Source organism: Solea senegalensis, linkage group LG15 (genome assembly GCF_019176455.1).
Source record: "Solea senegalensis isolate Sse05_10M linkage group LG15, IFAPA_SoseM_1, whole genome shotgun sequence".
Classification (NCBI taxonomy): Eukaryota; Metazoa; Chordata; class Actinopteri; order Pleuronectiformes; family Soleidae; genus Solea; species Solea senegalensis.
This window is the reverse complement of record NC_058035.1, coordinates 3,711,729-3,737,419: the sequence shown is the minus strand read 5'-3', so window position 1 is coordinate 3,737,419 and position 25,691 is coordinate 3,711,729. Positions and strand designations below refer to the sequence as shown.

At 41.2% G+C, this 25,691-nt stretch overlaps 1 protein-coding gene across 2 annotated transcripts; it reads left to right on the top strand.

Annotated features, from left to right (window-relative positions):
• The first annotated feature begins 2,323 nt into the window (after positions 1-2,323).
• Positions 2,324-25,414, top strand: mgmt (O-6-methylguanine-DNA methyltransferase). 2 transcript variants are annotated; one of them, XM_044046174.1, is made up of 5 exons: positions 2,324-2,397; positions 5,191-5,336; positions 14,885-15,045; positions 21,061-21,200; positions 25,207-25,414. In XM_044046174.1, exons 2-5 carry the CDS (start codon positions 5,200-5,202, stop codon positions 25,333-25,335), a joined length of 567 nt encoding a protein of 188 aa, XP_043902109.1. In that variant the 5' UTR covers positions 2,324-2,397; positions 5,191-5,199; the 3' UTR covers positions 25,336-25,414. The 2 variants fall into 2 exon arrangements, with proteins under 2 accessions (XP_043902109.1, XP_043902108.1); XM_044046173.1 differs by having other exon boundaries at positions 5,188-5,336.
• The last annotated feature ends 277 nt before the right edge of the window (positions 25,415-25,691 follow it).

The window sequence follows — 25,691 nt, the reverse complement described above, 5'->3', positions numbered from 1 at the left end:
TATACCGGACGGACAAAAGTGCTAATAAACAATTTCTGTCGCGATGACAAAAAAGGGTCGGGTTGTTATTCCCACAAACATCTGGTGCTGTACACTAAGAGGAAGCAGTGCGACATATAAGTCCATCAACACCTCACACAAACAAAAATTACGGGGGGAAACTGAACAGGAAAAGGAGCTCTTTGAGTCTCGAACAAAAGATATCAGCCCTGGCTGCCAACACAGACAGGGCACCACACCTTGGCAATGATGCGGCTCACAATCAAAGGAACAGTCGTCATCAGTGGAGTCGTGTTTTTAAAGGATATCTTAAAAAGATTGAAAATACGTGTCATTATGGAAAAAAACAATGAGTGTTAGTACTCAAAGCTGTTGTGTCATTCACACGCACTTCATGGCTGTTTATTTTGAAAGTATTTCCTGTTGTTTTATACATATATATATATATATATATAGTAAATTATTTGCACTCGTCAGAATAAATATATATGACTGCACAAACAAAAATGCAAAATGGTGCAAAACAGCCTTCAGCTTTAATTAATTTTAATATTCAATAAAGAAAATGTATCCAAAAAAAAAAAGGGAACAAAAGCTGTTTTAAACTACATTTAAAATTGCACATTTGGGACATCTTTTTTTTTTTGGAAATGTAATAAAGCAAACACAAAAACATCCAGTGTGACTGCCACATAAGATAATTGTCTGGCCACTGAAAGCAGCATTAAAATGAATTCTAACAGTATGGCTCAGAAGATCCAGCAGAGGGGGCTGCTTACTGCAATCATATGCTGATTAATTGAGCTTGATTCTCCCCATGCTGGGAACATAAGTTGTCCCACACTGTAGGCTACATGTTGGTATGTGGGTAAAGGTTACAAGGCTTTATGGAAGTCACCTTTTACCACAGGTAGCCCCTCATATCGTTTCTGATGAACATTAAGAAAACATTGATTTTCTGATGATCCCCATCAAGCCTTTATCAAACTAGGTTATGTTCATTTTTATTAATCGTGCATGTTGCTCTCTAATTAGCTAATGAGAGACAAAAAGCAGGTTTAGAGCAGAAAAATGCAAATGACTCTTAGAAAATAGCACAAAAAAAGTAAATGGCAAGGCTGAGAATCATTCTTCATTGAAATGTCAGAGATAAATGGCTCAAATGTCACATCAATTAAAACGGGGGACAGTTAGTAGTTCATTAAAGAGAGAGCCATATTGCACCGTCGGGTACCGTTGCCAACCCTTACTATCTGGGGCAGACTGGCAGCGGGTCCAGATGGCACGGAAATCCTCACAGATTTCAAAATGGTCTCTGCAGGGGTGCCCTCCCACCCTCACCGCTGAGATGGGGTGTGGGCCACAGGCCCACGCCGGCCTACACATTCCAAACGGAGGCATGCAGAGAGCTGAAGGCAGCAGCACAGAAATAAAAATAAAGGCTGCAGAGGACAACAGATACTTTTTTAAACAATACAAATGAGGCCACACGCTCGGTCATAGTGACTTGAAATATGTGCTTCAACTAAATCTCTGATAGCTCCAGGCAACATCAGGCAAATCTCTTGCCTTCAAACTGCATAAAATTCTAATGAAATGAAACGACTGAGCACTGACTCATGTGCTGCTGCTCCTAATAACATGCTGACTGTATTAGTGGCAAATACTCAAGATCTGTCGTCATGGGTGCTTCTTTTTTTTTTTTTTTTTTACCCTGGAAAAATTATACCTGGGATCCTTGAGGCCTTAGTAAGAATCTAACTGGAGATACAGAGCTGGATAAGTGTCTCAGCAGCCTGTCCTCAGTGGACGAGTCCAAGTCAAATCCCAAGTCCCCATTGTCCGTTGTCAAAGTCACCAAAGAAACAAAGAAAGGTTACATACAATTATATTTAATATAATATAATATGTTATAATACAATACAATATAATATAATATAATATGTTATAATATAATATAATATAATCTGATGTTTACAAACAAAGATGACAAAAACAAACATATACAAACAGTCCCTATGAGTAAAAGTGTCCACACTATGCCTGAATTTATTCATTTATATTCACGTTACTATATTTCCTTTTTCTTGCTGTAAAACTGTCACATTTATCAAATACCTAAATTAGTCTTTGGTGTCCTGGAAATCTCCTGAAGGACCCCAACAACATCCCCAACTTGAGCCCTTCAGCGTCTGTCCCTGGCGGGAGGCAGAGGGGGTGGGGGGAGGGGCGGGGTCTTTATATTGACCAATTAGGGAAGCAGAGCGGGACTGTCCCTCCTCGTGATTGGCCGACACGACCACGCGGCGCGTGAAAACAGGAAGAGACGTTCTTGTCACGTTTGCTCGGCTGAAGGAAGAAACGCGTCCACCGCACACGGATGTTTGAGTCACCAACGTAAGCTACAGTGCTAATTTATAGTTTCTGCAACAGAGCTTGTCATAGTATTTTGTTCATAAACTATCTGTGTGACCTCAAACTACCCAGTGCTATACCTCAACGAAGTTATTTGCTCCTGCTGACACGAATCCCCGCTTAGTTTTTACACAATTTAAATGTTACACTATCCCTTTCATCTTAACTGTGTGTATTTCCGTATCACATGTACACCTAAAGGATTCCGGTGATGTTTGTCTGCCTTTCGGCTCATATTTCCCTTCATCTTAAATCGCACACTGAGGACACATGTTGCATTTTTACACCTGCGCGGTCTCACTGCTCTTTCTACCCAATTAATCACGCAGGTTTGACCAGGAACTGGTCTAATGAGAAACGAGTCACATGATTGACGAGCACGAGGAAGCTGCCAGTGTGTGTGTGTGTGTGTGTGTTCATGTTTGTGTGTTTTTGTTTTTTTCTTAAACAACACAAGCTGCTTATTGCTTGTTTGTTCCTTACCGTGAAGAGCTGGCTGTACCTTCAGCTAGTCAAAAGTAGTCACTTATTAGACTAGCTCATTGCGCCGAAAAAGGCAGCAAAACAAACATGATAGCATTATTTTTAATCAGTGTAGACTATTAACCAGGGCCATTATTGCCAAAGTCCATTATTCCATCTATGAGTCTATTACCAGCTTGCTAAATGGTAGGCAGTGAGTGTGTTCAGCGCTTATCCAAAGTGCACTGACTGTACCATTGTTTGGCTCAGAAATTTCTCGCCTTTATTGTCAGTGCAGGCAAACCCCTGATGAATACAGTGAGAGAGCAGCAAGACTAGAAACAAGAAAGTTGAAGGAGACGCATTTGTGATCGCACACCATGACAGATGTGTGTGTGTGTGTGTGTGTGTGAAGAGGTGTGGTGAAGGGGTAACTCAAACCAACTAAAAGGGAAATACTGTAAATGCATGGCTTTCCTTTGTTACCTCCTTTTAAATCTAAAAATACACATGTCCATTCTTTATTTTTATTCAGAAATGTATTTTAATGCTCAAGTGTAACATCATGTACAAAAAACACACAAGAGTAAAATGTCCACTTTTAAATAAAAGGTCCAGACCATGTTAAGTTCAAACCGTATAGACACACGAATGAGAAAATACATGCACTGTTAATTTACAAAATTAAAATAGCTACCTGGTTTAAAATGTTGTTGCAGCTCTATTCATTTACCTATTGGACCACATTCATTCACATTAAGCCAACTACAGAGAGAGCTACAACAATAAACAGGTACTTGTTTTTAATTTCGTGGCCAGTATAGTTTCCCCAAACACAACGTGACATCATAGAATTACTTTTAAATTTCACTTATCCGTCTATTTGTTTTGGTCCTTCAGTCTAACATAAATATCTGTATCTCTCACTTGTGTGGCTCTTGAGCAAGAAGATTGAAGAAAATTATTAAATTAATGATAAGAATAGTGGTGATTTGGCTGCGAAACCTTGATTGTCTGTAAGCCCGGTTGTTTTTGTTTCTCCATGTAATAAGCCATTTACTGGACTGAATTTAATGACTGTTAAAAGTTTGAAATGTGTTGTCACTTTGTGTGTTGTTTATTTATATGCCCTACAGATAAAAAACATAGATTAAAATGTCATTAGTGGAGAATAGAATCTCCTCGTTATTATACTAGAGCTGCAACGTATAGTCAATTACTTGTTTAGTGGACAGAATATTAGTGCTATTTATTCATGTACAGCACAAATACACACGTGAGTCACTTATGAGAGAAAACTTAATTCTTTTTGTCGTATTTATCCTACTTTAGTCTGAATTATATAATCGTATGCTGTGCAGGTTATGCTGGCTGAAATACATGATGTATTTAAAAAGATTATTTTGGGGGTCTTGGAAACTACAACAGAGCTTTTCACACTATTTTTCTGTTAATTGGCTTAGTAAAGGGTTAAAATAATTTAAGGAGAAAATAATGCAGATTAATGAGAGTAATGGTTAGTTGTTGCGCTGCATACATCTCAATTAATATACAAATGTTTGTTAAAAATGCATGACCGTGGATTACAAGCGCCATTAAAACCAAAACAAAGGAGAAAGATGTTGTGCGTTTGTAGCCTTTAGACACTTTTCAGATCAAGGTTCCAGGAACGAAAGGTTTCCTTGGTTGAAACTCTTGCAATCAATGTGACCTTTATTTATTATAACCCCCATCTCTCAAAAACTCACATATAACATAGTCAATCATCTCTCCTTCCCTCAAAGTAAAAATAAAAAAGGAACTGCTGTCTGGTTATTGCCAGTATCCATCTCAGTCGTCAGAAAAGCTGCACGTTTTTGCTGTTGTTAAGGGCTGGAAACCAGAATCCCATCGGAGTTGCACCCTAAGGAACAAATTTAATGCTAGAAAAACATCCCGGCCATCAACCAAAAATGACGGATTGAAAATAATGTCGAGCTATCTTGGGAATCCCCCACCAGACAAGGGAACAGACTGCATTGTTTTTCTCATTTATGTGATATATAGAACAGAAAGAGGGGAAAAAATGGGCGATTTATTGGTTAGATAGGCGTATTCTTTCCCATGCACAAAAGAAATATTGGATAGTAATGTAGGGATCAAGTCACATCATGACATTGTTTGGAGGCTAGGTGTTCAAATATGTAAGTCATCATCCGTTGGTGGGCCGCTAGGTTTTCAATAGATCACTCAATGCAAATATGTGTGGGAAATTGTGAAAGTTGCCACATGAATATGTCAATGAACGCTGTGTAATTTGTGCTTCCTTAGCAGGGCAGCGAGATGAAGAAGCAGAGGGAGAGCCAGTGCACTCAGAAGACCATCTCATTGCTGAGCCCCCTGGGGACGATCCAAGTCAGTGGATGTGAGAATGGTGTGCACACCATCCGGATCCTAATGGATGTCGCACCTGCTGAAAGGTACTGTACAACAGCCGGGCTGGTGACGTGATAAACAAAGGTGTGAAATTTACAGGCAGACAGAATCCACTCCTGTGATGGAGTGCCACCATTCCTCATTGGAAGCAGGGCATTTTTGTAGATCCCACAAGAAATATCCTGGAGAAAGTTGGGCAAATATGAGCCGGCGCTAGAAATATGAGGGGCACTAGAATACAGTTGGGCTGGAAATTAGATTTCTGATGGCATGTGGTTGTGATTCTTCCCGCAGTATATTTGAAATTTCAGAAAAATAACTTGTTTATTACCCACGAGGGAGTTGATTAGAGCTGATGTCTGTAGGGTCACAAAAGGCCATGGGGAGCATGGACTGTTCCCTTCCTGTTTATTTATGTTTCCTCCAAGTTGAATGCAGTCGTTCCGACTGTCAACCGACGCTCAGAAATGTAATATGTGATTGCATTTCCGTCCCTGCCCATCCCTCAAAATTGTTAGAATGCTGACATTCTTACTGAAGCGACTGAAACTGATTAAACCCAGCATTAATAAGTACTTACTCCATATTTTTACAGGTCCACATCCTACATCTCGGATTAGTTTTGATTTGATTGAAATTAAATATCCATGTATCGCCGATTTGCATTTGATAACCTCGAATGGTTTGGGAAATGAAACCATTTTCACAAGCACCCGGATAGGAAGTTATCCTTTTCAGAACGTATGTTCAAATTCTAATTTATGGAAACCCATTAATGACCTTGTATATTATACCTCAACATGTGTTTCCTCCTCGACTGTCTGCTATTTCCTAAAATTCATCAAGCAGTTAAAAAAAAAAAAAAAAGCATTCCACTTGTTGTTAATGAGTTGAAGTGAGAAAATTAATAATATGGAATTTTGATTATGGAAGATGTCCTGTAACCATGCACAGGCACCTTTTCTCCGTCTCCTCGTGAACGGGGTTTAATTTGTGTGTTCAGGTTCAGTAGGAATATGCAAATGAATTTAATGATTCGCATCACTAGATCATTTCTCAGTTTAATATCATTTGCCTTGTCGGTCATAAATGAAGCTTCGATCACATCGCCGCGAATGGTGTGAGCAGGAGAACGACCATAGCAGGTGTTTAGATTTTTATCACAACCAGTTGAATAAAATGTCATTGTCGTAAGACGTGGGGTGTGTACGGCGGGGGGGGCGGCGGGCGGGAGCGGAGCCGCCTCAGATATATGGAGTAACGCCATGTAAACAGGCATTAAGGGAGGCGAGATAAAGTGACAAAATATAGGCTTATCTTTGCAACTGGCTTTACATGTAGATCTCACAAAAGCCCGCCTGTAGCAGTAATAGTTCAGATCAGCCATTTCCATTGATTTATTTATGACATACTAAACAAGGCTCTTTCCAGCTTTGGATGTGTTGTGGCACACGGGCTTAGGAAGTCAGCGTGATAAATGATCTCTAAGAGCATATTTTTGGATAAGGGAGGTAGATAAGGTCCATGCATAGCATCAAGTCAGACCTGCAGCAGATATCTGTGAGCCCCGTCAAAGATTTACTGGCATTTCCGAGCACCGCCGCCGCCGCCGCCGCCGCCGCTGCTGTGTTTTGTTTTCCAGAACTCACTGTTGGTCAGCGCCGGACAGCCGAAGCAGCCACAAACGCATTTGTGGCATTGATAGATAGTTATTGATAAATGCCATTATAGCTACATAAATGCCCTTGAAGTATTGCTTACACACCATGACCGTCAGCTCTTTCTAATAGAAACGTCTCAAGCCCCTTTTGCTTCCTAACTGATCTTAGGAACATTTCCTGAAATCAACCTCCTCTGCCAGTCTAACGACAGCCCTGAAGGCACCATCAGATGAACAAATTCATTACATCTCAACAACCCCTGTTGGGGCCCTATACGCACCAGCCTCCCTGTTAACCGCCTTCTCCCCTTCTCTTTAGTTTTTTAGCATGGCCTCGGCGTTCGCGGGGAAAAATGATACGCATTTTGTTTACAGGAGATTACTATTATCTGAAATATGACGCCTCGTGCCTCCTTCATACAGAGCACAGACACATAATACAGAGGAAATCGTAGAGCACTTTTTTTATTAGGGTGAAAAATGAAAAAAAAAAGGGCTGGACTCCTGCCCCAAGACATTTTGTGAGCATATTATTTTACAATGCTTTGATCAATTTGTCTGTCAAGCTGGCTGAGATGTGGGGGAGCAGGAAAAAAGCAATTTAGCTTGTGAGGTCCTCAATAGAAATGTACTACAGGAGCCTGTGTATGACATGTTGCATTAGAACCTGAGTAGCCTTTATTGCTTGATAATGTCGCGAGGCAATGCTGATATCAATCACCCTTTAACGGCACAGTGTGATGTGTTTTTATGAAAAGCAGAAAAAAAAATGCATGAAGCATTTCTTGGGAAATAATTGATTTAATTCTGAGCTGAGGGATTTCTACTTTTAACAACATAAATATATATTTTTTAAAGAAAATATTGTGTAGAAACACACACACAAAAGGCACACAATGTGCTAGAAGCTAAAACATTGCTTAGCACAGACTCCTTGCATATGCTCTTATAGAAAATTGTAATTAATTTTACATGGATAAACATTCAGTCTCATTTGCATATAAATATAAACAATATATTTGTGCGTTTGAATTCCCAGCACACTTGAGTCACGTGAGCTGCCTAAAAATCCTAAGTGGCTAAAACCAAAAAAAAAAAAAAAAAATTATCATTATACTTCCCAGGCCCATAAATCCGCCTTTTTTTCTCTGACACAAAGCCTTATAAATCTGCGTCTGATTTTTTCCACATTGCACATTGTTTTTAGTTAATGATTTTCATCTGTTTGTTGTTGCTGTGATAGCGGGGAAATGTACCATATGCTCCTGCAAAAGACAAATGATTAGCAAATGAAATTCTGGACAGCTGTCTGACTGAAAGTGTTTGGTTGATAGCATTCTGCTACCATAATTAGCTTAAGCTTTGGGTTAATTAACTTTCTACCTGGATATGCATAATAATAGCATTCTGCAGAAAAAGCCAAGGAGCTTCCAGTGTATCAGCAGCGGAGGCAGGCGATTTTCTCTTTTTTGTTTTATTATTTTGTATTTCAGCAGCATATTTCAATTCCAAGAGGCCGATTTAGCTCGGGAGCATCGTCAAATATTGTAGATTTGACTCCTCACGCCAGATAATTCTGAAACAATAGGGGCGTATTATGTGGCAGAAATGCCATTTCTGAATGTAATTAAAGCGGATGAAAGCAATCACCAATTTTTAAACGCTTTTGTCTTGCATGAGGCCTACTTGTTAAAAAAAAAAAAAATAAAAAATACCCATCAAGAGGAGAAAAGAGGCAAGAGAACCCCCAAGTCCTTATATAAGAGGCCTTTGAGACTGAAGTGAAGTACAACAGTAATTAGTCTTTTGTATGAATTTGCTGGCCATGGTCATGATTAGTTAAGCATATGAGAGGACTGCAGGACTGTATTGCTCTTAAGGAGGAGGGTGTTAAAGTCTATTTATCACCAGTTATCCTCACAGCTTTCCATTATCACCGACAACACTGGATGGGGCCTGAGAACAGCCTAATTGTTCCTGAGGTGGAGTGTTTTTGTGTCAAACCTGTCACCCCCACTCACACTGGCATTCATAAGCAGCCAGACATTTTCCATATATCTAGCCCTTAATACCCAAGCTGTCACAACAGCTTTTTGCACACTCGTACCAGTGCTGGTGTGAAATATCTGAGGCGATGCATTTATCGTTTTTCTCACACTCGTGCAGTGTTGTGAATCAATGTCCTGGTTCACACTGAATAGCAGTATGGTAAATGTGCTCCCTGTTTGGGGCCTGTTTACATGATGTGCTCACACACCAGGAAACGTGGCAACAACTTATTATATTTTTTTTTCTCCCCCCCCCGCCGCTATAATTTCTCCTTTTTCCTCACTGCCTCTCTGTCTTTCTCTCTTTGGGTGTGTTATATTTAGTCTCACGTATAATTTTAATCAATTTTTCTAGGCTACGTCGACACAACTGTGTGCCAAAGAAACTGCTTACATTTGTAACTAAAATGCTTTGTCATACAAACAGTGATCCGCTGAGGTATTGAATGAAATCATCAATAAAGCAGGGGGGGAGACATTTTGACGTAGTCCCTTTAGAAATGGTATGAATAATTCATTGTGTAATGATATTCAGATGATTTTTTTTTTTTGTTCTATTTTTTTTATTGTGGCCTTAGAATATTGTTTTGCATGTTGTGAAGTGTAGTACTCAGCTGCGTATTCATTAAGGTGCTGCTCCCACTGGCCCTTGGACCCATCTGTGCTTTATGTTTATGCGTCCGTCTCCCGGGACTGGCCCAATCAGGCTGCATGTGCCATTTCCTGTGTAAACCAACACCTGTGCAACGCGCTACCTGTAAACCGCCCATGTAGACGAGACAGCGGCGTTTACTCAGATGAAAATCTGCAAATGTTGTGGTTTGTGAAAAGGACCCTCCAGGGTCGGGACAGGAGCTGAGTGAGAGTTGCCTCTCGCTCTAGACACGAAGCCTAAAGCAGCCCCAGCTATTTTTCCTTTCTTTCTCCCTGTTGTCGTCCAGGAAGTTTTTCAACCGCGAGGGTTCGTGCTAGTTTGTTTTGGAACTTGATTGGATTCTATATCTGCAACACGCAGCGGCGTACACTGTGCGACATGCTAACGCAATATGCAGGGAGATGATTCCGCTCTGACATCTTGGAAGGGGAGTACGAGTCAATTATGCCCAAGTGTTGTTCTTGCTTATCTTCCTGCGGCACCAAACAAGGATTTAGTCAAGGATTTAGGGGTGAGGGGGCGGTGGTGGGGATCATGGTAAGCGGTTCACAACAAAACACTCAAAACTCCTGGGAGCGGGCACTGATTTAAAAATAAATTACAGAAGACGAAGCGCTAACACTCAAGGGCCCTCAGCAGTGCTGGCGTACACAGGTGAAGATTAGCCTCCTCGCTAATCAGAGGAACAAGGCAGTAATTTGCTCTGAACACAGACAGTAATTAGGACTTGGTGACACTGGATTCCCATAATGCCTTTGTGCTTGACGTGGTCAAATTTTGACAGAGGCTATCCATGCAGGGTCACTGTCCCTCCAGTCTCTCGGCCCTCTTCAGTTGAGGCTCTAAAAGGTCCCTGCAGTTACAGCGGATCCCTAATGTACTTTATGCCTCCCTCACTGGCTCCTTACCATTCGGGTAATTGGAATCTCTTACTGTGGCACTTGAGAATAGAGGCTAAAAACGCTATTTGAAACTGCTCAGTAGTCTGTTGTAGATAAACATTGCTGTGTCGGAGCGTGGATACACTACATAATGGAGTAAGAGTTAAGGCTCTGGTAATACATGCCTCCACTGACTCCTGTGGCTCGCCAGTTGGGAGAACACCTAATTGTTGTGTGCTTTGTTGCCTACTCTGCACCGTTTTACCGCCACCTTTATGTGTTGTAGTCGAGTGTTTGCGGCCTCTTTTCTCGCGGACATCCACTAATACGAGTTGTTGGGATATCAAGAGGGCAGTTTACCCGGCCCGATTTGTTTTTATTTGGAAACGGCGGAGCGCAAAACGTGCCCGAGTAAGAAGCCCTTTTCTTGCAGCTCGTGCCACTCGGAGAGCTCTCGACTTTAGTGCTGCAGTCGCCAGATAGGCATCTGAATGATCTTCAAACGGTTGAACAAGCCGCATTGAGCAAGTGGCTTACAATTGTATCACAGCCTTTGGCTCAGAGACCATCAGGATCTTGACATTCATAGAGACATGCTGTATTTTTTTCCCTTTTTAGACAGTCATTTTAGGCTTTTTTCATGCTCTCTTGAGTCTTTGACGTCTGTGAGTTAAGTATCTGGAGCTATAAAGCTGAGGAAAATATTGGACTGCTCTTGGCCTTTTCTATTTCATCCTCTGACCCGCCATGTTACCCATGATCGGTGAAGGAGAACTCTGGCAGGCTGTGTCAAAAGTGACAGCCGATCGAGTCAGGATGAGCACCATCACGCTTCACAGGATGGAGGCATGAGTTCTGAGTTTTTCCCCCTTTTTGTGCAATATACCATTACACCCTTCGCCAGATCCCTTTCAATTAGTTCCTGTGGTTAACCTGTTTCATTCTTGTGTCTGCAGCTGATAGAAAAAGTCTCACTGAAGTCTTGTGCAGCTGGAGATACAGGAATATGCCTAAGAAAATTGACAAATTTAATGCCAGCTTTTCTCTCTTTTGTCTCCTTTTTATTGTTTCTTCCAGGTTGAATGAAATAACCTCCAACATTATATAAATGCTCAATTCATTCTGTATATTAGAGTTGGAAAATAAGTAGCACTCCAGATGACTCCCACTTTACGCGGCAATGATTTATGGTAATTGGAAATTGATTGTGACAGGAGCACAATATTAGAAATTTTCTCAAATCACAATCTTCTATCAAGGGAAATATTCTTTTTAGTGCAGCAGGTACTGGCTACTTTGGAATTAGTTTCTTATTTCCTTACTTGTGATGAAGTAATAAATGTCTGAAGGACATGGAATAAAATATGACTTTAACTAGCCTAAGAATAATAAATACATTTTAAAACTCTCTTGTAAAACTTATTTATTGAAAAACTGTTACATTGTAATCACGGCTAATTATTATTCTCCGTTTTTCATACAGGGAATGGCAGTTACTTTAAGACAATATAACGATGGCTCCTCCTCGGAGAGTTTCTTTGTAATTAGCCCCACATTTATTACACATCTCTAATCTCTCATTTGAAGGGCACAGTTTTCTAATGTGCTATAAGTCTGGACTCTGTAAAGACCACGTGACACGGCTTGATTTGTGATTCACCGAAGCCTGAAGCGAGTGGAAATGTTGGCAGTGCAGCAGCTACATCTCCACTGCTCGCAATGCTCTTTAAAAAACGAATCCCCCGTCGCACCGCGAGGTGACAGACTTCAGCTCCACTGATGTTGTTCCACTTTTATTTATTTATTTCGGGTGTTGTTTACTGGCCATAACATGTACTGCATTGCATTAACTTTTACTGCTGTCAATGTTGTATCACTCAGAACACCTTTAAAGCACAGGAGCATCCATATCGCAGGGCTGAGGGGAGGAAGCGGTGGAGGGGGTGAAAAAAAAATTAGCCATGGTGACAAGTCTGAAGTGTGAGCTAGAGGTCAAAGGTGCCAAGCCTTAAGCAAAGGTGCTCTAGCCTTTGTCCGGTAGATTGTAAGGGCCTGCGGGTCCAACAGGAACATTTCCACACACAATATCCCCGAGCTGTCAGTGTGCAGTGGCTGGAACATCCTCTCAGAGAGAATGGGGGACGGTTTGAGGGGTGGCAGAGGGAGGAGAAGGAGGAGGAGGCACATTGGGGCGGAGGGGATGGGGGCAGTGGTAGAGAGGGAACAGTGGCCTGAAGATCCTTGCTGAGAGAAAGAGAGGGTGGGGGATGGTGTTGGGGTGTAGGTGGTGGGGAGCCAGAAGAGCTGGAGTGGGAGGATAGAGAAATGGAGAGAGGGGGGAAAATGAGGGAGGGAGGGAGAGAGCTGGGGGTAGAAGGGGAGGGCAGAGAGAGAAAGGAGAGACAATGACAAGTAGGGGCTGGCTGGGCACTCACCCATGCCGACAGAGATTGCCATGAGCCATGGCCATTGTTTGAGCGGGTCTCAGCACAGGACCCGCCAGTGGCTTCCCAAGTTTTCACCACTCAACTATAAACTGCTGTGTGGTTTATTTAGAAATGAGAGTATTTACACCTTTTACTATATTTACACCCACGGTTAAACGGCACCCGGGAGGTTTTCCGTCGCACGGGCCACAAACGAGCGGGCCGAGCGGCTCCTCGTGCAGACTGACCTGCGCTGTCATAACACTCCAGTAAACCTCAACTTCACGTGTTCAATATAAAGCGTTGTTCAAACTGTGACCTGCGCAAGTGTAAAAACACTTGAGGGGCCTTGTTGTTGCGGCGGGGCGGGAGAGAGAGGGACGGCGTATGTGTGTTTAACAAAGCAAATGTCTATTATTAATACCGTACAGGATAAGCCAATTTTGAAAGAAGGGGCACTTAAATGGTGATATTATTTATTTATAAGTTCTGTACACCAGTTAATGGAATTGGCGGGCCTGCTTTAGATCCACAACACAGCTTGAAGTCCACTTTACAGTGATGCACATGCTAAGAGAAGACCTTCCCAGTAGGGTCTTTAAGTGTCAAATATGGGTCAGTCTGCTTGTGTTGACCTGGGGGGTGGTCAGCAGTGAGAGAGAAATGCAGCTGTTAAGTGATGCCAACTCAACCATCGGCAAATTCCTCCAAGCATCCACTCATGCTAAGATGAACGTCCAAGTGCGGCGCTTAGCTGGCCAGCACCACTCTGGCCAAAAAAAATCCATTTATTCTTGTCATGAACTATAAACTAGACCCAAGCAGAGTTGAAACTGTTGTTAGCGCTGTGCTTTTTTTTTCCCCTCCGCCATAACAACTGCGAGACTTTTCAAAACTCTCTCAGTTTTTCCTTTGAAAGTGGTTCTGCTTGAAATAAAGTCTAGTTCCCTATGACCCAACCAAGTTCTCTTTCATATTCTATCACATAGCACTTCATATAAATAAATCTACTGTATCATTCCACGGTTGCGGTCAGAGGTCGACTGATGGAGCTTTGTCAATGGCCGACGCTGGTATTTTTAGTATTTCTATGCATGATGCTCATTTTCTGGACCAAATTATTATTTTTTTACTCTTGTACTCTCCAATCTGCATTTTGTGTCGTATCTTATAAAAAACGTGAAAATCATCAAAAAACAAAATTTGTCAAGTGAATTTTTGGATGAAAAAAGTTTCTGAGAACAAATATGTGTAAAGTTAAATCAGTAGTAATTGAGCAATGCCGATTAGGGCAAATCAATCAATTGATTTTAAATCAACGTCATCATTTTAAACCTACAGTGTGCAATTAACGAATCACAAAGACCATTTGTGGTAGTTTTATGCAAATTAAAAAGGTGATTCATGCATACATGTAGGTGACATTTTATATTAATGCCATCATCTTATGAATCTATTACTCACTATTATACTGAAGCCAAGAATCTATAATAAAAGAAATTCCATACTGTCCTTGAATTGTTCAAAAACCTGCTCTTCGTGCCTTGCATTGCCCCTCGGGGACAAATAAAGTTGTTTGAATCTGAATTCTAATGCTGATTATTATTATTTATTTATTTTTTACATTAAATTCATCGTTCCCTCCTCATACCACTTCTTCCCATTTTCCGCCGCTGCGATATCCGTCGCCGCCGAGCGACACGAGGCGCTGCCAGATTGTGTAACTTTGGATTTTAAACACGTCTCGATTAACAACTTTTGTTTCACTCGACAAATTATGTCATCGTGCATCTGTGTCACCGGTGGCACATTATTGCACTCTGGTGACACATTTTAAGCACTGCTCAACCAAGAACTGGGTATTATGATTGCTCCTCTGATCCCCAACCTCACCTCCCCATCTTGCCTTATATCCCTCGCAGGAGCGACGCGGCCCCCCTGAGCTGTGTGGTCAACGATAGCCCGCCAGAAACGAGCCCCGAGTTGCGGCGCTGCGTCGAATGGCTCCAGGCGTACTTCAGTGAGCCACAGACCACTGGGAGTCTCCCGCTCCCTGCCTTTCACCACCCCGCCCTGCAAGGAGGTCTGTCATGGATAAATATTTGCAGAGCCATGACTGGGATCAGGCTTTCACTCTTAATTGTCAGTTACATCACTTAAACTCACTGGCTCACTGTGTTATAATGAAGTATTTTATGGCTGAGAGAGAGAGAGAGAGAGAGAGGGGGAGCGAGTGAATGAGTCGAGGAAAAGTGAGTGAGTGAGAGGGTGAGCAAAGGAGAGAGAACAGAACACAGAGCTGTAACTTGGTTCAGTAATCTGTGGCAGCTCTTACCACGCGTGTTAGTCTTGGCAAGCTTTTCCATGATTCTTGGCACATTCTTTGAAACTGATCGAATTCCACTCTTGACATTTTCAGACAGGAAGCTTTATTTTTTTTTTGCCTTTTTTTTTTGCCTTTTTTTAATGAGAACATGTGAATGGTGCTAAAGTTTGAATGAGCTTATTGTTGGCTTGACCAGTCACCGAGGGCGAGTAAAAATGAAAGCACCCCAAAAAAAAAAGGGACAATTGGTGTCCTTTCAACTGGTAGTTGTGACAGCAGAGTGAGAGGACTATCATTCAAAAACTATACATATACAGTAACATAGTTTTCTTCTATATCAATACAACAAAGGATTAATGTATCGATTTAACGTTTTTCCCCTGTGCACACTTTCAGACACATTATATATCATATACACAATTAATCGAGTACTTGATTGATCCGTAAAAATTTTGATTGGTGGTTGACAAACCCCGAAAAGAAACAAAACAAAATGATTCAGTTTTATTGATTTCTTTGTCATGTGAAGCAAAGAAACCAGAAAATCAGCTGGAAAATCAGAAAGCTTGTTTTAATTCTTGAAAAACAACAACTCAAACCGATCAATCAATGATCAAAATAGTTGATTGATTAATCTAATAAGACACGGCACATAGCGGTGTAACGCTGCAACTAATTCTAATCTGTCGGTTATTTTCCTAATCAATCAAGTACTGTTTTTTGTTTTCTTGGTCAGAAAGTGTTCATCACTTTAAATGATGATGTTCTTAATTTTATCCACAAACAAAAATGAATCTGTTTTAACGATTTCTTTTGTTATTTGGAGCAAAGAAACCAGAAAATATTCACATTTATAAAGCTGGAAAATAAAATAAAAAAAAAAACACTAAAACCAATCAAATGAGATCAAAGTATTTGACAATTAATTTAGGAATCGATTCATCTGAGGTGCTTTCAACTCTTACTCAGGACACTTATTGTTGAGAATGATCTGTACTGACTGAATGAGAGACTCTTATCATGATTTTTGGTTGACAGCTCTAGTTGCATCCATGCAACTCTTTCTTTTTTTTTATCTTTTTCTATCCTAAAATCATAAACTTAGCATGCTTGAGTTGTTTTCAAAACAATTACTCGCCATTTCTTTGTCACACTGAGGACATTGATTGCATTTTAACTTAAAGGTTGTTTTTTTTTCCTCTTTTCCAGAAGTGCTCATTTAGAGTCAGAAGCACACCTACACAGGGAGGCAGGAGAAAAAAAATAAAAATAAATAACTCTAATATATGCATTTAACAATTGTGCCTCTCTTCCCCTGCAATCAGGCCTCAGTTGCTCTCTAATTTCATGCAGATCTGCAGTGCTTGAGTGATGGCATTTTCAATGAGCAGGTACTCCATCGAGACCCTGTATACAGCTATGAGTCCCACGCTCCCGCAAAAGGCAATGCAGAAATACATCAGGACCAATTACGATATCAACTTTCAGCGTGATTCCCTTCGCCACCAAGTGCTTGTGTACCAGCCCCAGGCTCTTTCAAATCGCATCTCATCTGAAGTCTTTGGGGTTTTAATTAAATTTCAGGATAGATGGAATTCTTCATTAGTACCTGATCTGAATAGGTGATTGTGCTGTGTTCCACCTCTCTCCCTCGCCTGTTGTTTTGGGGCTCAGTAAATACAGGGTTTAGGCTTGGATTGCTCTCAGTAGTCGGAACCATAGGCCATGCCGGTGTAAAAATGTTAAACGTGAGCATCAAGTGTATTTGTCTTTTGAGGAAGAGGAAAATAGAGGCGTTCTATCTTTTTTTTTCTTTTTTTCCTTGCTTGTTGATTCACAAATATCAAGGATTTGTTTTTTGTTTTTGTTTTTTATTCCTGTACAAAATCCTTCTCTGTCTAGTCATGCCTCTGCCGCCTGCCTGGGAAAGGGGGAAAAAAGAAAAACAACACAAGTTTAATCAGGTCATTACAATCTGTGACAACCAACTTTTGTTTGCTCAGTTATCTTGAGGGAGAACCCCAACGCGACAGCACTCTCGCAAGCACCTGTCATGTTATATTGAGTTGTGACCTTCACTTGAAGTGTTGCCATGTTTATTTACACATTTCTGACAAAACAAGCCACTTTTCATATTAGCTGTCACGGCATACCTGAGCAACAGAGGTGACATAAAAGCTACGACGAGGGGTTGCTGTTTCCTATACTGTCTCGACTGATTGTCGCGCCACGGAAACATCACACGCGAGCTTGGTCGACAGCAGTAGAGGAATGGCGAGTGTCACGCTCAAGTGAACGTGTGTGCGTGTGCCCCCCCCCTATGAAAAACACAGACACCATCGTGAGTTCTTAAAACGATGCATATTCTTATCTCATTAATTATACATCCATATGTAACAGACGAGAGGATCTTAGTCTCGGTAAGCGGCACGGGGAATGTGCAGGGAGGGGCCGGGCAGAAGTGTGGGGGGTTGCTGGGGGGGGCTCTTCAAAGCCCAAATGACTGTGTTCCTGCAGGAGCTTGAACCTCCCCCTGTGCACAGCGCAGGGCGAGATGAGACACTCACCAGGACTCGCCCCTGTGATGTGGAGAGGAATTAGGGAAATGAACGTTTTCAGAATATCGAATAATCAGAGAATCATCAGCACCCCGTCAGCCTTCAAAAGTATAGATCCCTCAAGACTCAAGAGACACTTTGACTGGGAGTCAAAGTCTTCCCTCCCATTAGACACAAAGGATAATGAGGGAGCCGCATTTCCACTATTGTCTTTTTTTTTTTGTTTAACTCTCACAACCGTGTACGAGGTGAGTGTCAGCTGGAAGTCGTCTCCCGCCCCCAAATCTATCATTAGCAGCTGCTGATGGAACTCATTTTTTTTTTTTCTTCCTTCTTTTCAAATTGCTCTCGTATACAAAATTATGAGCGAATCCATCACAGATGTCAATACTTTCATAATCAACAGAACCGTTCGATTTTTCCCGGGGTCAATCCGTCTCTGCTTCGGCAGCGGCCCTATCACCTGGCCTCACAGTAGGTAATGATCTGTGACATAATTATGGGATGTCCGTAAACATGTAAGTGGTTCCTCTCAACTTTTATTTAAACAATTGACATCGCTGCTCCCCGGATCTAAAGAGGGTCCTGACCCCAGACACACCATATTAGGTTCTTTATGAAGTATGGGGCTCGGGGACTGCTCTCCAAATCATTGCTGGTCACCTCGTATGACCCACATGAAGTCTCTGTCACTAACACTGATGAGGGCAAAGTTCTTTTAACCTCTGTGCCGGCAGATAAAAGCACAGACTTGCTCTTGCGTTTGAACTGTTGGAGATGTGAAACCTGTCCGGGAGAAAAACAGCTGCCCGGGAGTCGGCTGAGAGCGGCGTAAACAAGTCCGGGCGTCTGTTGCTCACTCGGTACATAACTGTGCACAGAGTGCGGCCGCGGCTCTGACTATGGCATTTAATTGGTCTAATGTCCTTGTCTCAATATACAAGTGTTTGCGGGGAATCGATTTATTGAACGAAGTCCGTGCGTCCGCCTCTGCCGCGCGTTAGACGATTTCAAATTTGCTTATTATGTCACAGACCACAACAACTTTCACTGGCGGCGAGTTGCAACTGCACAGTTTCATTCTGTGACCTTCTGCCATCCATTAAGCTTCAAAATGTTTATTTCTTGAACCCGGAAGAGCATACACGTGGTATATGTTGGTGCATTAGCTGCTTCTATTATTTCTGCAGGGAACTGTTGAGCATCTAGCACCTAGGACATTATCTGGGTGCATGGGACGGACTTTGAGAGGTTAAAATCCGCTTTTCAGTTGGACGGATTAAATTAGATTTTTGTCTTGACATCGTGTAATGTCATGAACGTCGGCTGTCCGTTCAAACTTGTGCGAGGAAAGAGAATAATCTGTGTGCAGCAGCTGCCTCCGTGGCCCATGGAAAAAAAGTTTGCACACATTTGCACCTGACATTAACTGTGTGGAAGTATTTGGGGGGTTCTACACCAAAGAAATAGTGGTTAATAGTAAGTGTAATGATTGATAATGTAATATGTTTGTGTGTGCAGGTGGGTGGGAGGAGGGGGTCATATCTGAATATCTTCAAAGCCTGAGTACTGACTGTGCTTGTTGTTTGGGGGGAACAAAAGTGCTCATCTGCTTGCATGACACTGACTTTGGTTTGTTTGTCAATAACGTTTGCATCAACAGGGATTTGTCCGGGCAGGTTGTCGTCGGCACACTCGTGACAAAGCGATATTAATATGTGCCGCACACACACGTCCTGTGGCCAAATCCGTGGCTTCATGAGCGAGAATAAACGCCAAAAAAAAAAAAAGAGAGAGCGATTCCAGGGGTGTATCTTATCTCCTCATAACATTAAGTCTGTCTGCGTAAGAGCCCGTCATCTCGTTGACAGCGTGATTATTACCTGAAAAATTATTAAACAGTACCTACGGGCCTTGTTCAAGACAAAGAACTCACATGGGTGTGCATCAATCAAATGTATCCCCTTTAGGTTTTACACTTATTCCCCCCAGTTTAGGCAAATTGCCTTGTTCACGTGGCTTTGTGTAGCGGAGAGTGACTATAAGGTAGCGAGGGAGCCTGGGGAGCAAAGGATGTTCACTCTGTAGAAGAGAGACAGGGGTGTGACATGTTTTCACACAATGCCAATTTAGAGGGATTTCTCATAGATCAGTTGTCATGTGCTCTCTTAGACCATATAAATGAGAGAGAATGGGAGATCACTAATTGAATTTTCATGACTGAGTACATGTACATACTAGAGAACCCCACTTGATAACGAGACCATTGTTCCTCATCTTGCTTCTCTCTCTCTATCCAAAAGAAGAATGCCATTGTTCCTCATCTTGCTTCTCTCTCTCTATCCAAAAGAAGAATGTTGTTCACTACACAAACCCCGCGCGCCTCCGTGTCTTAAGGTTTTCCGAGACGCTTCAAATACTTAACCCTTTTTTATTCTCTGGCAGTCGGAGCTGTAGACAAACATGCCTCTCAGTCACTGCGTGGTAATCCAGAAAAGAAGGGGGGAAAAAAAAAAGAAGGGGAAAGATAATGCTACTGCTAAAGTGCTAATGGAATCAAAGCCGTTAATGTGGTCGGTTAAGCTGCGGATGATTTGAGGAATTCTGCCATTTAAGTGAAGATGATATAATGAATCTACTCTGAATAGAAAGCAATTAAAAGGACAAATTGGTCTGATTAACCTCAAAGTCATCCCACTGCCACGAATGATGTGCAACATTCAAATTATTATTATTAAAAATCTGGAGCAGATTTGCAGTCTTTTTGGCCTCTCTTAATCCTTTTAAATGAAGCAGCGAACTTTTTTAATTTTAGCTGTGACCTTTGCAAAGCATAACCTAGATTTTTCTGCTATGGAAATGATTTTCTCCCATCTACAGCTTCTGTAGCATGCTAATACTAGTTCTAAGGTCAGATGGAAGGGACGTCAGTGTGTTTGGCTGCTTTTAAATGAGGATTGTAGAGCACGCGCTTGCAGGAGACCTCAGACACGTGGTCGGGCCCTAATGGAAAATTAAGTGAATCAAAAATGTGGCGATCTCTTGATTTGTGTGAGTCAAAAAACATTTTATTTTCAGCAGAGGACGATCGCGAGCTGTAAACACTCCTCAGTCAGCTGTCTCCGTGTGTGATAAATGAAACGAGGGGCTCTCTCGCTCGTTCTCCCGTCCTCCCCTCTCTCACTCTCCCCTGTACCTCTGCTTTGTGGCAAAGATGCGTTCACCTGCCGCGTGCTGCGCGTTCTCCTGGAGGATGTGAAGTTCGGAGAGACGGTGTCATACAAACGCCTCGCTGAGATGGCGGGAAACCCCAGAGCGGTGCGAGCGGTGGGAGGAGCCATGAGGAGGAACCCGGTGAGTGTACATGACATTGATTGACAGACTTCTCTCTCTCTCTCTCTCTCTCTCAGTCAGACAGGCAGGAAAAGTAATTGTGTGTTAGTTTTATTTGATTTTTTTTTACTGTTGACTACACCTTTTTTTATCTGTGGTGTGTGGATAAGCAGACAAAAAAAAGTGGAGCTGCTTATAGGCAAAAGTTAATTAGCAAATTTTTTATGTGGGGTAATAAATAAGCAATTTTAATAAGAAGCAAGGGAGAAGCCATATCTGACTCCCTCACAGTATTAAATGCAGATCTGTTGTTTGTTGATTGGCTGAAAATAATGTGAGGATTTGCTGCTTTTTCTCTGCTCTTATCTGAAGTAAACACAGTATGTTTTGGTCTCTCTTGTCATAAAAATAAGGAAACTGTTAGCCGGGAAAATATTTTCGGGTGTTTTATTTGACTTTACAGTGTCATTGACCATGGAAAATAATCATGTGATGTAGATTCCCGTGATTTGCACGTGAAAACGCCACAGAATTATGTATTTGTTGGCCTAACCCTGCCATGGACTGGCAACCTGTCCGGGGTCGACCCCACCTTATGCCCCGCGTCAGCTGGGACGGGCTCCAGCTCTCCGTGACCCTCATACGGAGGATAAATATTAAGTAGTATGAATTATAGGATCAATTAAATCATAAAAATGTAGGAAAATCATCTGTATTTCGTGTACTATACCACACAGCAGTGTTTCCCAAACCTTATATTTATAGTGACCCCAAATACAACTTGTGACCCAATTCACAATAGAAACTGTCATATTATAGTTTATTTGAACTGTTTTACAACTACATACATATGAATACAGTCATTGATTCGTTAATCAAAGCACGGTATTTAATAATTTTTAAGTGAAAGACATAATTCAAAAAGTCCTGACATTTAAGTCTCTGGGAAAAGGCTCACGACAAATTACTGAAATGTTCCACATGAAATGGTTTTTCAGAAGTTGTTTCAGAGTCGTGTAAGCCGAGGATGTAGGTTGAAAAGCTCGCGATGACGAAATAAAAGCCTCCCGACCCCCGAAGAAGTCAAACTATACCTACAGCGTCATTTTTATGCCCACATGTTTGACATTAAACTGGCTCGAAATGAACACTCACCAATTATATCCAAAGTCCTATAGGAAACCTGGCCCGCCGAGGTAAACTTACCACGTTCCATTTGTCGCTCGTAAAAACGAGGAAATTGTCGCCCTGGCAAAATATTTCCCAAGTATATTCTGATGGTTTATGGACTTTGCAGTTAATTGAGTATGTAAATAATCACCCGGTATGACTCTAATTATTTTTATACTCACATATATATATATATATATATATGTATATATATATATATATGTATATATATATATATATATATGTATATATATATATATGTATATATGTATATATGTATATATATATATGTGTATATGTATATATATGTGTATGTGTATATATATGTATATATATATATGTGTATATATATATATATATATATATATATACGTATATATGTGTACATATATGTGTATATATATACACATATATATATGTGTATATATGTGTATATATATATATATACATACATATATATATATATATATATATATATATATATATATATATATATATATACATACATACATACATACAGTATGTTCCTGTGATTTGGATTTAAGTTGGGCCGTGTGAACCCACCACGTGGATCGATCTACGTCGGTGTTTTAGCAAAGAACAAGAAGAAGCTGAATGAAGGAAATAAATAGCAAACAAGTAGGAAAACAAAGATATTCCGTAATAGAAGTGAGGCATTACCTACAAAAGACTGAAGTTGTCCAATAAAATAACTTTACAGGAGTCGTTAACACGTAGCGCGTGTTTGAAAGACGAGATAAATGCCCCCCCGCGACGAACTCAAGCTCCACCCACAGCTGCGATTTTAAGCCCAAACCTTTTGTTCCCGTTTCCCTCAAGTCTTTGCTGAAGATGTTCACTCACTGCAAATCTCTTATTCTTGTCGGGGGGGGGGGAAAACCTGGCCCCGCATCATTTTGCCCACGAATCCACTGTGTGTACAAAATGGAGGGCTAGAGGGCAAGTGGTGTGTCTTCTTTTGATCAAACCCTTTGATCAAAGCCCGTTTAGCTCTGCCCATGTAGTGCTGTGGGCACCACCGGTGTGCTCTGCGAGGCAGAGAACACCGCCTTGTGCAGAAATGCAGCCGCCGCTGAGACGTTATCCCTCGTACAGTGTGTGCTGTGAAATATCTGCTTGTGTACAAAACGACGTCTCTTTTCCCTTCTGATGCCATTCGCGACTAAAGACGGGCGGTAATTCGCGTTGACGGAAAGCCAATTAAAACGTCCCATAATACAGACAAACCACAATTTTTTTTATTTTTTTTTTAATAGTCTGTACACTTAACGTGATACATGAGCCAATGGCATCGCTTCTGGATGGCTGTGGAATTCTTCTCAGTCTCACGTTTTACAGACGTTTCTCTCCTTTCGTCGGGGAGGCTGGGAGCCTGAGCCCTCAGCTCCTGATACAGATCCAGAGTCAGATTGTCAGTGTCAATTACTTGTCAGAAAGCGCCGCTCCACTCGGGCTTCAGCTGTGAAAAGCTCAGTGTGTTCAATCGATCCTTCCCCTCTCTCTGTGGCACTTCTTCTTCACCAGGATTTGAGTATTGATAAGCCTGGTGTAGTGCTCTTTCCCCCCCAAGTGAAGAGGCAGATCCGAAGGCCTTGAGGGTACCCAGCTTTCCCTCCAAACCCGGGGAAACGGTATTGATCCGAATACTGGAGCAGTATTTCTCTGCCTGCAAGGTTAATCCGGGGCTCGGAAAGTTTTATTGCTGTTGATGTGGGACCGGGTTTAATGATGGATTTGAACTGAAGCACACATCATGCCCAACTTTTTTTTTTTTATCTATCTATCTATCTATCTATCCATATATGTATATATATATCTATGTATATATATATCTATATATATATATATATCTATATATATATATGTATATATATGTATGTATGTATATATATATATATATCTATATATGTGTATATATATATATATATATATATATATATATCTATAGATATATATACATATATATATATAGATAAAAAAAAAAAGGCAGGACGTGCAGCCATCAAGTCAGGTTAACTCGGTTAAATTGGAGAAATATAGTCACAGTGCAAGGAGAACACAATGAGGGCACCATTAAGAAAATGCTAAAAGCAGTAATTGCTGTGATTCTCTCCAACCGTCGCCACTCTCCTTGTTCTGAATTCACAATGATCGAAGTGTCTTAGGCTCGCTTGTTTAATCTTTCTCCAGCCATTTAGTTTACAAAGAACTCGGGACCCCCCTGGCATTCGTCTGCAACAAGAGTAAACGCTCCACCGACTTCCTCTTTTTAATGATCACAGGGTTATCAGATCTTAATGTTGACACCCTCTCGATTGAATATTCATCCTGCTGGTGTTTTTGCCCATTAATTTTTGATTGCTTCTTTGCTTTACACTATTAAAGAGTAAAAAACATTTATACCCAAAGACTGAGCCTTCACCCTGAATGTGGATTTGTGCAGGATCAAACCAGGCACTTGTAGTGTGGCACTTTGTTTTCACGCAGTGCACATGAACAGGAAGAAGAAGAAAAAAAAAAATGCAGATTCATATTTTCTACATGTTGGTTACTTTTAAGTGACACGTTTATGCGGCGTGAATACATAGAGGTGTTGCTGTGACAAGAAAGCAGGTGATTTGCAAAGCTCTGCTTGTTATACTGAGGTGTTTTGGTTTTTTTTCCTGGTAAGACAGTTCATTATTTTTCATAGTTTAAAGTGTGTGTTCTTAAAAAGAGAGAGAGAGTAAATTGTTATTTACTGGAAAATTACAAGTGACATTTTACAAGTGTGGAAAAAGTCGCACATGTTTATTTCCTGTCTCTGTCTGTGTGTGTGTGTGTGTGTGTGTGTCAGGTTCCGCTCCTCATTCCCTGCCACAGAGTCATTTCCAGCAGTGGACAGAGTGGGCCGTACATGAGCGGCAAGGGCGACCATCTCAAACAATGGCTGCTCACCCATGAGAGGCAGCGAGGGGAAGGCTAAAGCATGACAGAGGCCAACTGTCCTTCATTTACTGCACACACACACACACACACACACATATATGTACGCGAGGGGAGGAGGGGGCGGGGGGGGGCAAGGCCAAGATTTTATTTTATTTTATTTTTTTCGACCACAAAGCAGGGCCATAAAGTTGATCGTGCTTGGCACACACTATGGAACAACTGGAGCTACTTGTAAATATTCATTTTACACTCCTTTTTTTTTCTTTTTTTGGTTAGAAAAAAAAGAACTAAATCTAAGAATAGAGATGCTACATTGTTAATGTGATACAGAGTTGTTGCAGAATTAGAATGTACAAAAATAACTTAAACAGAGAACAGTAGGAATTACAAACA